This window comes from Leucoraja erinacea, chromosome 13, assembly GCF_028641065.1.
Source record: "Leucoraja erinacea ecotype New England chromosome 13, Leri_hhj_1, whole genome shotgun sequence".
Lineage (NCBI taxonomy): Eukaryota > Metazoa > Chordata > Chondrichthyes > Rajiformes > Rajidae > Leucoraja > Leucoraja erinaceus.
The window spans coordinates 43,616,842-43,632,250 of NC_073389.1; the positions used below are offsets into that span (position 1 = coordinate 43,616,842).

The 15,409-nt window shown below is 41.5% G+C and overlaps 1 protein-coding gene across 1 annotated transcript; it reads left to right on the top strand.

Annotated features, from left to right (window-relative positions):
• Positions 1 to 1,526: 1,526 nt before the first annotated feature.
• On the top strand, positions 1,527 to 12,705 carry LOC129702966 (interleukin-10 receptor subunit beta-like). Its single transcript, XM_055645082.1, has 7 exons — positions 1,527 to 1,679; positions 7,072 to 7,195; positions 8,094 to 8,278; positions 8,376 to 8,539; positions 10,454 to 10,598; positions 11,584 to 11,741; positions 12,130 to 12,705. The coding sequence occupies exons 1-7, from the start codon at positions 1,622 to 1,624 to the stop codon at positions 12,364 to 12,366; spliced, it is 1,071 nt and encodes a 356-aa protein (XP_055501057.1). The 5' UTR covers positions 1,527 to 1,621; the 3' UTR covers positions 12,367 to 12,705.
• Positions 12,706 to 15,409: the final 2,704 nt, after the last annotated feature.

The following is a 15,409-nucleotide window of genomic DNA, read 5'->3' on the forward strand; positions in this document are numbered from 1 at the left end:
TTGGTGCAGGAGTAGACCATTCGGCCCTTCGAGCCTGCACCGCCATTCAATATGATCATGGCTGATCATCCAACTCAGTATCCTGTACCTGCCTTCTCTCCATACCCCCTGATCCCTTTAGCCACAAGGGCCACATCTAACTCCCTCTTAAATATAGCCAATGAACTGCCCTCAATTACCTTCTGTAATGGTCAGATAAATAAGAAAAGAATACCTGAGCTTTTTTCTCCCACTTAAAATCTCCTTGCTTTTAACGCTTACCCTTTTACACCAGGTTGGGATGACGAGGGACTGCAGAATTGTTCTTCCTCAGAATAAACTGGAGAACCTACTCCAGTGAAAGAACGGAGTCCGAGTGATTGATTTACCTGTCATTCTACTTAATCATGGCCTTATAGCAAGTTTGGGATGCACTTAAGTAATTTCCATTGGAAGCTGGAGGGGTGGAACATGTATGTAAGATGGAGATGAAGCAACATTTTCTCTTGGTTGTGAATCTTTCCTGAAACAGTGGTGGAAGCAAAGTCTTTGACTGGATCACGAGTAGTTAATTATCATATGTACTGAAACAGAACACAGAAATACTTAGTTGCAGCCGCACAACAGGTTTGTAAGCACAGTACTAAATGGACAGAGTACTCAAGATCTGGAATGAGCTGCCAGAGGAAGCTGTAGAAGTGGATACAATTGCAACTTTCAAAAGACGTTTGGACAGATGTGTGGACAGGAAGGGTTTAGAGGTATATGGGTCAACTACAGGCAAATGTTTAGATTATTTTTCATGTGTACTGAGGTACAGTGAAAAAGTTTGTTGTTGCACGCTATCCAGTCAGCGGAAAGACTATACATGATTACAATCAAGCCACCCACTGTGTAGATACAGGATGAAGGGAATAACGTTTAGTGCAAGATAAAGTCCAGACAAGTTTCATTAAAGATAGTCCAGAGGTCTCTAATAAGGTAGATGATAGCTCAGGACTGCTCTCTGGTTGGTGATAGACATGGTCAAGGTGTGCGAAGGCCTTGTTTCCGTGCTCTGTGACTGTGACTATTATTAAGGCACTGAAAGGCTGATTCTTGATAAGCAGGGGGGGACAAGGTTAGGAGAGTTAGGCAGGAATATGGAGTTGAGGTTACAGTTTGAATGACCAGTGGCTTCCTCCTCCTTATTTGCGGGCTAATATGTAATGTAGAGAGACATAGCCTTACAGTATTATATACATTATTATTTATTATTTTACAGCTATGTGTGAGGTACGTTTTGAACTGAACTACTCTCTACTCTAAGTAATGTTCAGGGTTATTTTACATTCAGCCTAGAGAGTCAGCAGTCTAAGTTTGACATCTGATTAGAACTGTCATTCACGGCCATAACGCTCAGTTCCGATGGAGTATATTATTATTGTTATATACTTCTTGATTAGCCAATTCCAGGAATTAGCTAACAAAGACATTTGCCAAAGAGCAAACGCCCGGTGCTGTTTCCTGGCGAGTGCCATTGGAGACTTTCAGGTAATCTCCGCCCAATTGTAACCTTTATCACACGTTTAGAGGCTGATGTGGAAGAATGAGGAAACTCCGAGGTCAGTAGTAGATCGAGGCGGGCCGATGAGAGGGAGACATGGCCGTGGGAAGAGTCCTGCTGCATTCCCTGATGATGACAGCTTTAACATCCCCAGGTTAGTGGTCCCATTTGCGTCGTTCCAGTGAAATATCAATCAAAATTGGCGTGTAATCAAACTCCAGATTGGAACTACATCGGGCGGAAAAACCATGGTGAATCCGCAAAATTGCGAGATTCGCTTCATTTAATATTCCCATTTGTGAACTGTTGACAGCCTTCAATATTTTACTATTTCTTGCTTGAACCGGTTGTATTATTTCATGGACAGAAGTGAAGTTTATATTTAAATAAAGCATCCTAGACACTGGATGTGATCAGTTCACTAATGGACATATTCACTTCCTCTTACCGAGTGGACTTTCTATTCGGATTCCCGACTGGGTGATTGTGGGTTTTTTTTAATTCGCCCATTTATTTTAAAAGATCATAATTATGTGACACATGATCCGTCCAGAAATATTCTATTGATTCTGGGGTGTGTGGAAACGAAGGAAGACTAGGAGCATTCTTTAAAGTTACCGCTGATACCAATTGTGCAGCCAACCAGGTAACTGATCAGCTAATGTGTAAGAAAGAACTGCAGATGCTGGTTTAAATCAAAGGTAGACACAAAATGCTGGAGTAACTCAGCGGGTGAGGCGGCATCTCTAGAGAGAAGGCAGCATGTTGTGTCCACAACTGATCAGCTAAATCTCGGGAACTTCCTGCCTTCGGATTTGCGTTTCTGAAATAGGAGAAGACTTTAGCGAAAGCAGAAATACTAACACCTGCTCATTTCTACTGCAGTAACAAATCGTTCTATTCCACGCTAATATCTTGCTGTAATTTTAACAATCCCGTCGCATGGAGTATTATCAGATTTTACACCCTTGGTTTGTTTGACCAGTGACGATGAACTTTACTCCAATCCTGCAATATTCATAATTCACCACCTTGAGGAACAATCATAAGGACATTTAACAACAACAACAGCTCTTTTAATTAAAAACAAATTTACTAAGTGACACATGCGATCTTATTCTCCTTTAAAACTTAAATTATTCCAACTGTACATTCAGCTGTGTTTTGTAAACTTGTAATTTCTTTCAAAGTTATCATGCCTCGACCAATGAAGACAAGCATAGCATATGCCTTCTTTCCCACTCTCACTATTTTGTGTGCCACTTTTGGGGAGCTATGGACTTCAAGATCCCTCGATACTTTTGTATCAAAACTGGGGAAAAAAACCCATGAAGTGCTGGAAACACTCAGCAGATCAGGCAGCACGTGAAAGAGAGTGGCCCAACATCTCTTTCTATGGCAAATTATCAAATTATTGCTTGGCAATATTCAGATGAAGCACTGCAAGACATTCCAAGATGTTGCTGGCAGGGCCGACCTTAAGAGGTGCGGGGCCCAATTGGGAACAATTTTGGTGAGCCCCAGGTTCCCAGCCAAGGTCTATAGAATCATAGAAATATAAATAAAGTCTATTGTGGACTTTATATCTCTATGGTAGAATGGAAAGTAATCAAAATGTGCGCTTAAAAAGTGCATGGAGTTAATGGACCAAACAGATCTAAGCTACATTTTAATATAAAATTGCATACATGTAAGCCTACAAGTAACAAACAAAATGAGTAGATCACCTCTGAAAAGTACATAGAGATTAGCGCGGGGCCCCCTCTGGCGTGGGACCCAATTGGGAGCAATTGATCCAATCGGCTTAAGGCCGGCCCTGGTTGCTGGTGTTAAATGCAAACTGACCCTGTGTTTTTAACCTTGGTGCAAGCTTTACCTGTGTTCAAAGAACAATAAATGGAGGACGCGGAAAACTGGGGGAAAAAACCCATGAAGTGCTGGAAACACTCAGTAGATCAGGCAGCACGTGTGGCGAGAAAGACAGTTAACATTTCAGGATGATGACCTTTCACAAGTTCATGTTATAGGAGCAAAATTTGGCCATTCTAATTCATCATTCAATCATGGCTGATCTATCTTTCGCTCTCAACCCTATTCTCCTGCGTTCTCCCCATTACCCCTGACACCCGTACTAATTGTAATCATCATTTCATCAGAATCTTTCTTCTTGATTGTTTTCTATTCAAACAATTAATGATGTTAACCTTGAATGGGATATAAATACTAACCACTATTAAGACATGGATTTATCATAATAAATTGGAGGAGCACCACCTCATATTTCGCTTGGGTAGTTTACACCTCAGCGGAATGAACATTGACTTCTCCAATTTCAGGTAGTCCTTGCTTTCTTCCTCCTTCCCCTCCCCTCCCCGGTTCTCCCACAGCCCACTGTGTCCGCCTCTTCCTTTCTTCTTCCCCCCATTACCCCCACATCAGTCTGAAGAAGGGTCTCAACCTGAAACGTCACCTACTCCTTCGCTCCATAAATGCTGCTTCACCCACTGAGTTTCTCTAGCATTTTTGTCTACCTATAATTTTCCTTAATTCTTTTGGTGTTCTAACAAATAAATTAATAAAACTCTAACCTGACAAACTATATATTAAACGTAGACACAAAATGCTGGAGTAACTCAGCGGGTCATGCAGCATCTCTGGAGAAAGTGGAGAAGATGGAAAATATATATATATTAAGCTGCTTTCTAGCTACCTTTTACAATCAGAAAAGCAATAAGAGGCACTGGAAGCAAAATTTTGTTTCATTACAGATGGGATAAGATTCTGAAACAGCTGTTCCCTTTATCTCTCTTCTGGGAATAACATTTTTTTACATAAATAAAGCTACTGGAGGCAAAGCAATTGCCAGAAGGCAGAGAAAGCCCAAAGCAGTCTGATTTTGTTCAATAATATTTCGTTAAGATGTTTATCCATCAAAAGACCCTTGAAAATCCATATTTTCACAACACCATTTCTATCACTTTTACAGTGGTGTTCCAGGAAACTAATCAGCTAATCAGTTTAGTTTAGATCCCTGACCATCCTATCTTTGCCAACCTGGATCCTCAACCAGGATCACCAAAAACAGAAGAAGGTTCCTGACCCGAAACATCACCTATCCTTTTCCTCCAGTGATGTTGCCTGACCCACTGAGTTATTCCAGTACTTTGTGTCTCCCTTTGGGATAAAACAGCACCTGCAGTTCTTTACAACCAAAAGCAAGTCAATTGAAGACTGAAGACGGGGCCCGATCCGAAATGTCGCCTACCCATGTTCTCCAGAGATGTTGCCTAACCTGCTGAGTTATACCAACACTTTGTGTCCTTTTCTGTAAACCAGCATCTGCAATTCCTTATTTTTTATCAATTAATTTATAATTCAATTTCTAGATGTGAGACATGTGAAAATTGACTCTTGTGTCTTCCCATACCATATGAAGATTATACCTACAATTTATGTAATTAATCAGGTGTTAAAATCTTGCCAATGTGCTGTGTAAGTGGCATATAACTTTTCTTAGTTTCTGTATTGAGGATTATAGTTGTTAACTTGATAGAATTCATTTATGGGATGTGTGCATCACTGGAAAGGACACTATTGTTTGCTCGGCCCTGGTGCTCTGGAGAAAGTTGTGATCAAGTCAAGTCTAGTCAAGTTTATTTGTCACATACACATACGAGATGTGCAGTGAAATGAAAAGTGGCAATGCTCGCGGACTTTGTGCAAAAAGACAAACAAACAAACAACCAAACAAACTTCAAACAGAATGGAACAGAATCACATATTCTTTTACATATTAAATAGTGTGGGTGGAAGGAAAAAGGGAAAAAAAACAGCAATTTAGAGTGGTACAGTAAAAGTCAGTCCCTGGTGAGATAGGAGTTTACAACACCTCCTTGAATCATGATGATTCTTTTGGCTAGTTGTGTGGGGAGTTCCAAATGTTTGTGGAACAAGGAAATGGGAACTGTTCAATATTTATGTCAGATTTGCATGATGCTTGGAAATAAACTTTCCTTTCCTCTAGGAATGTTCTTATGAAATACAACCTGACGTGATAAATATCAGCATTTGCATTCACTGCTTCTCAATTCAAAAATATCCAATGATTATTATTCAATTATCAGTTAAACGTTTTAGAGATTGGTTGAGAAAAATAGTTTCCCTCCCCCCAACGTTAACATCTTTTCATTTGAAAAATTAAATTCAAAGCTCAGACTAAATGAAGCATCACTTTATTTCCATCACAAATATGCTGTTGCTAAAACCGGTTCTACCTGCTTCCTTGCACCACTTTCCTAAGTTCAATCATGAAGACATAATTTGCTTCAGGATAATTTTGAGACCATTACAAATTGACTTGAATAGTGCCATACAATAACCTAATAACCCATACAATTAATATATATTAAGGAGGTGGTTCAAGGGTGACTACCTTAAATATCCACCTTGAGTATCTGCTGCTGAGCAACTGGGGCATTTTCTGAGTATTTTGGCACTAGGTGGAATTAGCTTCCTTTCATTGTTATGCTAGATATTGGAAGACCACAAAAGAGTGAATAAAATTGGATATATACCAATATGCCAACACTCGCCATATGACAATAAACTCTACTGAACATAACTTGACTTGATTACATTGCACGTCTATCACAAGTCCACCTAACTTTCCGTGCATTAATGTATGGATGACATTTTTTAAGGGGCTCTGCGAGGTATCTTAAACTAAAAGTAATTTGGGTGAGAGGTTTAGAGGGCATGTAAGGGAAGACCTTTATCATCCAAATGGTGGTTGGAATCTGGAACACACTGCCCAAATGGCTGATGGAAGTAGGTGCTCTCACAACATTCAAGAAGTATCTAGGTGAGCACCTGAATCAACAAAGAATAGAATGGCCATGGACCAAGTGTGGATTGTGCAGGTCAGTTCATAAACGTTACTGTTGCAGGAAAGTAGCTGCTCCTGAACCTGTTGGCATGGGACTTTAGGCATCTGTATCTCCTGCCTTATGGTACATGGCCGCAGAACCGGGGAGCAAGGGGAGCTGCAGCCCCTCCACTTTTTTGGCGAGATGCTTCATAACCCGAAATTATCCGGTCCGCAGGCGTATTTTTCTCTTCTTCTGAGGACCTCCGACATCCAGAATCTCAGAACAAGCGCACAATGAGCGCGGCAAAACCACAGATCATAGAGTGGAGCTCCACTCTATGATCTTTGGGCAAAACCACGACCAGCCATAGCGGAAACCAACTGCCCCCCAAAACCATCGGAGTTACCGTTCCAGTCAGAATACTTTCTATAGTGCAGCTATAGCAACATGCAAACTCAAGCAACATGCAGATTCTCTTTAAACTTCTAAGAAAGTCCAGGTGCTAGTGTACCTTCTTCGTGATTATACCTGTGTGCCAGGCCCAGGGCAAGTCATCTGAGATGTTAACACCCAGGAATCTAAATTAATAATATGCTAACTAATGACATGAAATCCAAGGCAATATTTCCCAGAGAAACATACAGATTAACATTAACTTTATTCTTATTTTTAATACAGTTTTTGGAAAGCTACCTTCACCACAAAATGTGAAAATGCATTCCATCAATTTCAAGAATATACTCCAATGGAGTCCAGTTATTTATCACAAAGGCAGAGTACATTATTCGGTTGAATATCAAAGGTAAGTGATATAACAATTCCATCATTTGATTACACTATTATTTTTATTACTCTCGTGAATATAAATATCATTGTTGTGAATGACTTAGTGTGGTTAAAAAGTGACAATCAAGGAAGTAGAATTTTTAAAAAAGTGTCCAGAATGCCTATTCATTTTATTCTAGTTGTAATCTGGAACTTGCCAAGATGAACTATTTCTTGATAATGATCTTTGAAACAATATACAAAAGCTAGCTGATTTATGTCCAATACATAATTTTGCTAAATTACCAAAGCATTAGGCAGCTTACAACGCAAGGATATGAACATTGACTTCTCTAATTTTAGATAACCTCCAAGAACCCCTCCCCTTTACCCTTCTCCCTGACACCTCCTTTCCTCCTCCCCCCTCCACTCCATTGTGCCCCAATTGTATTTGTGCCTATTTCTCTCCTTTGCCTCCCCCTCCACCTACAATTTGCCATTCTTCAATCCCGTTGTCCCACTTTTTTTACACATCCCTGGCCATTGTCCTACCATCTGCCTATCAAAGCCCCCCTTCACCCGTGCCTACCCGTTACCTGCCACACTTCATCCTGGCCCTCCTCTCTTCTAGCTTCCCCCCCCCCCCCCCCCCCCCCCCCCCCCCCCCCCCCCCCCCCCCCCCCCCCCCCCCCCCCCCCACCCCTGCTGCAATCAGGCTGAAGAAGGGTCGCAACCGAAATGCCACCAATCCATATTCTCCAGAGATACCGCCTGACCCACATGTATTTGTGAAACAGCATCTGAAATTCCCTCTGAAATTCGGGCAGCATAATTGTTCTCACCTTGACATGAATAATGAGAAATTACTGCATGTGTCACGGTATCTACCAATGTACGTGGTGATGAAATAATTGGCTTCATTACTTTCTTTCCAGCTATTATGACAATCAGTATAAACAAGAGCCTCTTGAGAAAGGCTGCACCAACATCAGCAGCACCAAATGTGACTTGTCCAATGAACTGACTATCATGGTTGGTTACTTTCTCCGCGTAAGAGCTGAATATAAAGACGAGGCATCCGAGTGGAGCAATGCCACGGAGTTTGAGCCTTTTTATGACAGTAGGATGAATTAGTTTTATCTTTACTTACTTTATATTCAAATTTATATTCGTCCACAATTTTTTTCACACTACCCCACTGTTCCTTTGCAACACAGCTGAAATTGGACCTCCTTTGGCAGTGATCGTGAAGCCAAGGTTGGATATGTTCGACATCAACATCTCTGAGCCTGTAAATGAGAATGACAATAAATCTATGCGGGAATATTTTCCTGAATTGGGTTATCAAGTGTCCTACTGGGAAGATGTAGAGGAAAAAAAGGTACATTTCACAGACTGAGAAATATAGTTTAACATTTTATGGCCAATTGTAAATGCAGGTCAGTTAGCACCTGCTCTTCAACATCTTCCCTTCCCACTATCCAGTGACTGTCCTCCCGGGTGAGGCAGAAATTCACTTCTACTTCTTCTACCAGATTGTGTGCACTCAGTACTATCTACATGAGAGAAACCAAATACAGACTGGGTGACTGCTTAATAGGATATGCTTTATATTGCCAGGACTAGAGGGTGTGAGCTACAGGGGGAGGTTGAGTAGGCTGGGACTCTATTCCTTGGAGCGCAGGAGAATGAGGGATGATCTTATGGAGGTGTATAAAATCATGAGAGGAATAGATCGGGTAGATGCACAGAGGCTCTTGCCCAGAGTTAGTGAATTGAGGACAAGAGTACAAGAGGAAAATATTTAATAGGAATCTGAAGGGTAACATTTTCATACAAAGGGTGGTGGGTGTATGGACCAAGCTGCCAGAGGAGGTAGTTGAGGCTGGGACTATCCCAATGTTCAACAAACAGACAAGTACATGGGTGGGACAGGTTTGGAGAGATATGGACCAAACACTGTCAGGTGGGACTAGTGTAGTGGGACATTTTGACCGGTGTGGGCAAGTTGGGCTGAAGGGCATGTTTCCACGATGTATCATCTATGACTAATAACTCACTTCAGTCAGCAAGATCTACCCTGAATTTCCAGTTGCACATCACTTTTAACTTCCATCCTACTCCCACTGATTTCTCAGACTTTGTCCTCCCATGGTTTCAATTGAAACAGAAAGCAAACTTAGAGAACATCCAACAATAATCAGAAGAGGAAAATTACGTTTTTTTTTTAAATGTTGAGACTATACCTGGAGTACTGTTTGCAGTTTTGGTCTCCAAATTTGAGGAAGGACATTTTTGCTATTGAGGGAGTGCAGCGTAGGGTTAATTCCCGGGATGGCGGGACTGTCATGCGTTGAAAGAATGGAGCAACTGGGCTTGTATACACTGGAATTTAGAAGGATGAGGGGGGATCTTATTGAAACATATAAGATTATTAAGGGATTTGACACGCTAGAGACAGGAAACATGTTCCCGATATTGGGGGAGTCCAGAACCAGGGGCCACAGTTTAAGAATAAGGTGTAGGCTATTTAGAATGGGGATGAGGAAAAACGTTTTCACCCAGAGAGTTGTGAATCTGTGGAATTCTCTGCCTCAGAGGGCAGTGGAGGTCGATTCTCTGGATGCTCTCAAGAGAGAGTTAAATAGCTCTTAAAGATAACAGAGTCATGGGATATGGGGAGAAGGCTGGAACGGGATACTGATTGTGGATGATCAGCCATGATCACAGTGAATGGCGGTGCTGGCTCGAAGGTCCGAATGGCCTACTCCTGCACCTATTGTCTATTGTAATTTATCTGCAGCTCTTTTCAATAAATCACAAACATTTTACAATCATTTCACCTATTGAGGAAGGTAAAAAAAATCATAGCTGGATTTTAGAATTCCCCTTCCCTATTAATGAATTGAATTCCTAAAATCTGGATATCAAAATCAAAGATTCAAACATATAATTATGAATGGGTTAATTCACTTTTTGCAAAGTAGTTTCAGATGTACAGCAGCAGAAACCAAATTATAACTAAGAAAAATATATTCTGTTCTATTCACTAAACCATGGGTTACATGTTAAACTGCTCAACCCACTGGAACAGGTATTTCCCTGAGTTCATCAGCCATGCTAGGGAAGTATACTGAGAACAATAATTTCTATTGTGAGAGCATTTTAAAAGTCTCAGTGAAGTATTGATCCAACTTCCCACTGAAACCTCCTTTTAGCACGCTTGATCTGATCCATCGTGTTATTACTATTTGACACCTGTAACCATTTATCAAACCTTTTGAATTCCACACAGGTTGAAAGTACTTTTATCCAGCAGAAGATGACAACCCTCGCTAATCTGAAACCTTGGACCACCTACTGCTTGAAAGTTAAACCTTTGTTGGATAACATGATAACTCATCCTAGTTCAGTTATCTGTGAAACTACAAAGGACAATGGTATTATTATTTTTAATCAGCATGTTCTTCCTTAAGATGCACTGTGAGATTAAAAGTAGTTTGCAGTCTCATTATGTTTTTCTTTCCATTGACAGAGATTGTTTTCTGCTCTGGCACTGTTAAATCCGATATTCACAGTTTAGAAATAAGGAACTGCAGATGGGAATAAGGTAATCGAGGACCAGAGGACATAGGTTCAAGGAGAAGGGGAAAAGATTTAATAGGAGGGGTAACATTTTCACACAAAGGGTGGTGGGTGTATGGAACAAGCTGCCAGAGGAGGTAGATGAGGCTGGGACTATCCCAACGTTTAAGAAACAGTTAGACAGGTACATGGATAGGACAGGTTTGGAGGGATATGGTCCAAGCGCAGGCAGGTGGGACTAGTATAGCTGGGACATATTGGCCGGTGGGGGCATGTTGGGCCGAAGGAGTTACTCCAGCATTTTACGTCTTTCCTCAGATATTCGTAACTGTTCCCAATAGCTTCTTAAACCAATAGTGTTAGAATCAAAATAGATAGCAATTTTTCCGTTGTTGCTTCTTCGACTTTGCTGTGTAAAAATTAGATAAGAATGTAAGAAATGAGAGCAGGATTGGGCCTGAACTTTCCCTACAGTTCAGAATTGTGGCTGACCTAAAAGAATATCATTTTACAATAATGCGCTTGGTTAAAGATCAGCGAACACACTTAACTATACAGATAGGCCTTACAGAGAAGTGGGTACAGAGAAATGAAGTTACAATGTGAAGTCATTCCACTCCACTTCCCTCACCATGTACTGAAACCTGGACCAGAAATGCACTACATTGCAGGTGATACAAAGCAGCACCTGATGCTAAGTCACAAAATCCATTTTTGCCAGTCAATTTTTTTTAAATGCCTTTGGCCTCAATAACTTTGCGTTTTGATTCTGTCAAAAGTTTTGCATCAACATGTCAGTTTTTTGACTAACTAAATTTATTATTTTCTTTGTGCTTGCAGGTAGAATTGCAGAGTGGAAGATTTTTTTGCTTTTCCTTGCATCATTTTTCATTGTCTTCCTTGTGATCACTGGCATTTTCTATGTGTCCCTTCATGGATACCGAACCATCAGATACATTTTTTTCCCTTCCTTCAACCTGCCCGAACACATAAAGGAGGTATTTCATTTGTTGTCTATTGTTCCAGTTCTGGCATCATCCTCATAAATCAAGTACATTCATGCTCAAGTACATTCATATCTGCCTGATGTGATAACAAATAATTGGTGATTTTTAAATAAGTATTTCATCGCCCAATTATATTTTTATACATCTTCTCTTTAAATATGGACATCTCAAATTAATATTCCTAATATTATAATATTGGTAATGAATATTACCTTCTAGATTCTGAATTTCCACCTTTAATAATTTGGACTCATTTTCATCCCAGCAAAAAAATAGTAAATCATCCCTAAGAACAGATGAGTATGTTTTATGGGGGTTTTCGTATTCACTACTTAATGGGAAATCTCATCAATGCTTTTTTTGTTTTGTTTTTACACAGTACCTGAAAGAGCCTTGGTTGAATTCTCCATTTCTGCCAGCACAGACAAAAAACCTGCCTGAAGAATATTTTGACAAATTAAGTATTATTTCAAATGCACAAGAATATTCTGACAAGACAGAGGTTGACATAAGTACAAGACTGAATATGCTTAAGGTTTACTCCACAGAGGAAGAAGGTGAAAACAAAAAGATACAGGCACAAAATAGTAACACCAATTTTTATGCAAGAATGTAAACACTACCAAACATTGCTATGTGAGTCAAAGCTGGAGAAGTATTTGAAAGAGACGGCACTGACTTATTATCCTCTATTGCCTGGTATATTAAGAATGCATACTATGAATCTCTGTTTCAAACAAAACTAGAATGTGGTATCATTTTTATAAAGCAATATTTTGATATAAATTATTTTGAAAATGTTTTTGGTAAATATTGTGTTCCAACTGCTAAATTTTCCTTCTTTACGAAGCAAAGTTTACAGTTTTGAGTATTTCACTCAGATTTGGCATAATTTAAAACAAAATTAGATCATTAATAAAGTCAAGAGAAAAGAAATACACATGATCGGAATAAATGTCTCGCAATTTTATATCTTCGCGATATTTCTGCCATTTTTCTATTGTATGTCTACATTTATAATGTAACCACCTCGGTGGTCTTAACTTGCCACAAAATATACATTTTCAAACAAATGGGGGCACTACAAGCCATAAAGTGCAATTGCAATGCTATAACGTTATACACAAAGTCTCATTTTATCATGAAGACACATTTACAGTGTAGAATTAGATTAAGAATAGAATCTATAGATTTTATATGTGGACAATAAGTGCATGGATCTAACAAAGCAGAAGCTTTTCAACCAAACTTGCATTCGGGCGGGCAGTGAGAACCCTGGATCCATGCATCTAGAGAATACTAGATTAAGCGGGACCCGTCGGGTCCCAATGTTCACACGGGAGGGCTGGTCCCCCAACACAATATTCCGCCTCTCCACCAATTCCAATACTGGTGGCCAGTTGGGGGGGGGTGGAGGGGTTCTGGAGTGCTAGTATAGATGTTGTGGGCCGAAGGGACTGGTTTCCAGAGGGCAAGTATGGACATTGTGGGCCGAATAGATTCTTGGACTGACAGCTCAGTCACTCAGGCATGCTGGGCTGGCAGCTCAGTCACTCAGACCTGGTAGGTTGGCAGCTCAGTCACTCAGGCCTGATGGGCCGGCAGCTCAGTCACTCAGGCCTGGTGGGCTGACAGCTCAGTCACTCAGGGCTGGTGGGCTGACGGGCTGGCAGCTCAGTTACTCAGGGCTGGTGGGCTGGCAGATCAGTCACTCAGGGCTTGGTGGGCTGGCAGCTCAAAAACTGCCAGAAATTCTGCCCAAAACAGGTGAGAGACTCTGTGAGAGAGAAGGGGAGAGGGTGGAGAATCAATTGTAGACATTTTTCATCTTTTTCTACTGATCACTGCAATGAAGGAGTAAAGTCTATCCTGGCCTGGATCTCACAGGGAGCCAATGAAGGGAGGGAGAAAAATACTGGGGTGAGGTTTAATACTTACAGGGGGAATACTTACTGATGGGCCAAAGGGACTCCTCCTGGGCTAGTACATGCCTGATGGGCTGAAGGGACATCTGAGTGAAATCTCAGTGTAAGCCACTTTTTATAGACTTTTCCTGGCATGAGCCTTTTGGGCCAAAATGCTCCTCCTGGACTAATACGGGCATTTTGGGCAAAGGGGACTGGTTTCTGGGCTAATAAGGGCCTTGTGGGCCGAAATGAGTGGTTTCAGGTAGGCCCAAAGGTGGGCTGGCAGTTCACTCACTCACGGCTGGTGGGCTGGCAGTTCACTCACTCATTGCTGGTAGGCTGGCAGTTCCCTCACTCATGGCTGGTGTGCTGGCAGTTGATTGACTCATGGCTGGTGGGCTGGCAGTTCACTCACAGCTATTCCTTAAAATTCCATTTCAAGCAGAGTGCAGGCGATCAAATTAATTTCATACCATTTCAAGCAGAGTGCAGGCCACAAAATTCATTTCATACCATTTCAAGCAGAGAGCAGGCCACCAAATTCAAATTCAATTGATAGCATTTCAAGCAGAGTGCAAGCCACCAAATTCAAATTCATACTATTTCAAGCTGAGTGCTGGCCACCAAATTCAAATTCAATGTCATACCATTTCAAGCAGTGCAGGCCACCAAATTCAAATTCAATTTCATACCATTTCATGCAGAGCATGGGCCACCAAATTCAAATTCAATTTCATACCATTTCAAGCAGAGTGCAGACCACCAAATTCAAATGCCTCACTCATGTCAGCCACTTCCCGCAAATCCTTAAATTTCGACTGCCACCGGGAGCAGGACATGGCTTTACTTGTTGCGCTGCATGACAATCATTCACTGCCCGTTCTGTGGCTTTCAATGTAAATTTGCATGGGGACGTGGTTTGGAGGTGTGTGACGATTCGGTCAAGTGAAAATAACAGAGAATAAGAATGCTGCTGTCTTGTCAACAGATGCGCACACAAGCAGTTGACATTAATTTTGAAATTCTCGATGATCATAGAATTTCTCACGACAGAGCGTGAGAAATCTGTGATCAGTATGAGAGCGTGAGAATTGGGCGAAATGCGCGAGTCTCACGTTCAATGCGTGAGAGTTGGCAGCTCTGATATAGAAACAGAAACATAGAAAATAGGTGCAAGCGTAGGTCATTCGGCTCTTTGAGCCTGCACCGCCATTCAATATGATCATGGCTGATCATCCAACTCAGTGTCCTGTACCTGCCTTCTCTCCATACCCCCTGATCCCTTTAGCCACAAGGGCCACATCTAACTCCCTCTTAAATATAGCCAATGAACTGGCCTCAACTACCTTCTGTGGCAGAGAATTTCAGAGATTCACCACTCTCTGTGTGAGAAATATTTTTCTCATCTCGGTCCTAAAAGATTTCCCCCTTATCCTTAAACTGGGACCCCTTGTTCTGGACTTCCCCAACATCGGGAACAGATGTTGTATGCGACGGCTGATGGGGTGGAAGATGATAAAAAGGGGGACTCTGTCCTTGTTACGAATAGCGGAAGTGAAAGTGAAGCTGCAGGTGACCCAGGTGAGAGCCTCACCTATAATGGAAGAGGGAAACCCTGACGCAGGAGGCGGTGCTGAGGCTGCGTCCTGTCGCTGGAGGCGGTGTTGCGGCTGTAGTGGCAGCGTCCTGTCGCTGGAGGCGATGTTGCGGCTGTAGTGGCTGCGTCCTGTCGCTGGAGGCGGTGTTGCGGCT

Bases quoted from the DNA above. Each gene is read 5' to 3' on its own strand.
- LOC129702966 (XM_055645082.1), top strand. From the start codon at position 1,622: ATGGCCGTGGGAAGAGTCCTGCTGCATTCCCTGATGATGACAGCTTTA. The intron at 8,540-10,453 runs GTACATTTCACA...AATTCCACACAG, and splicing joins AAGATGTAGAGGAAAAAAAG to GTTGAAAGTACTTTTATCCA. The intron at 11,742-12,129 runs GTATTTCATTTG...GTTTTTACACAG, and splicing joins TGCCCGAACACATAAAGGAG to TACCTGAAAGAGCCTTGGTT.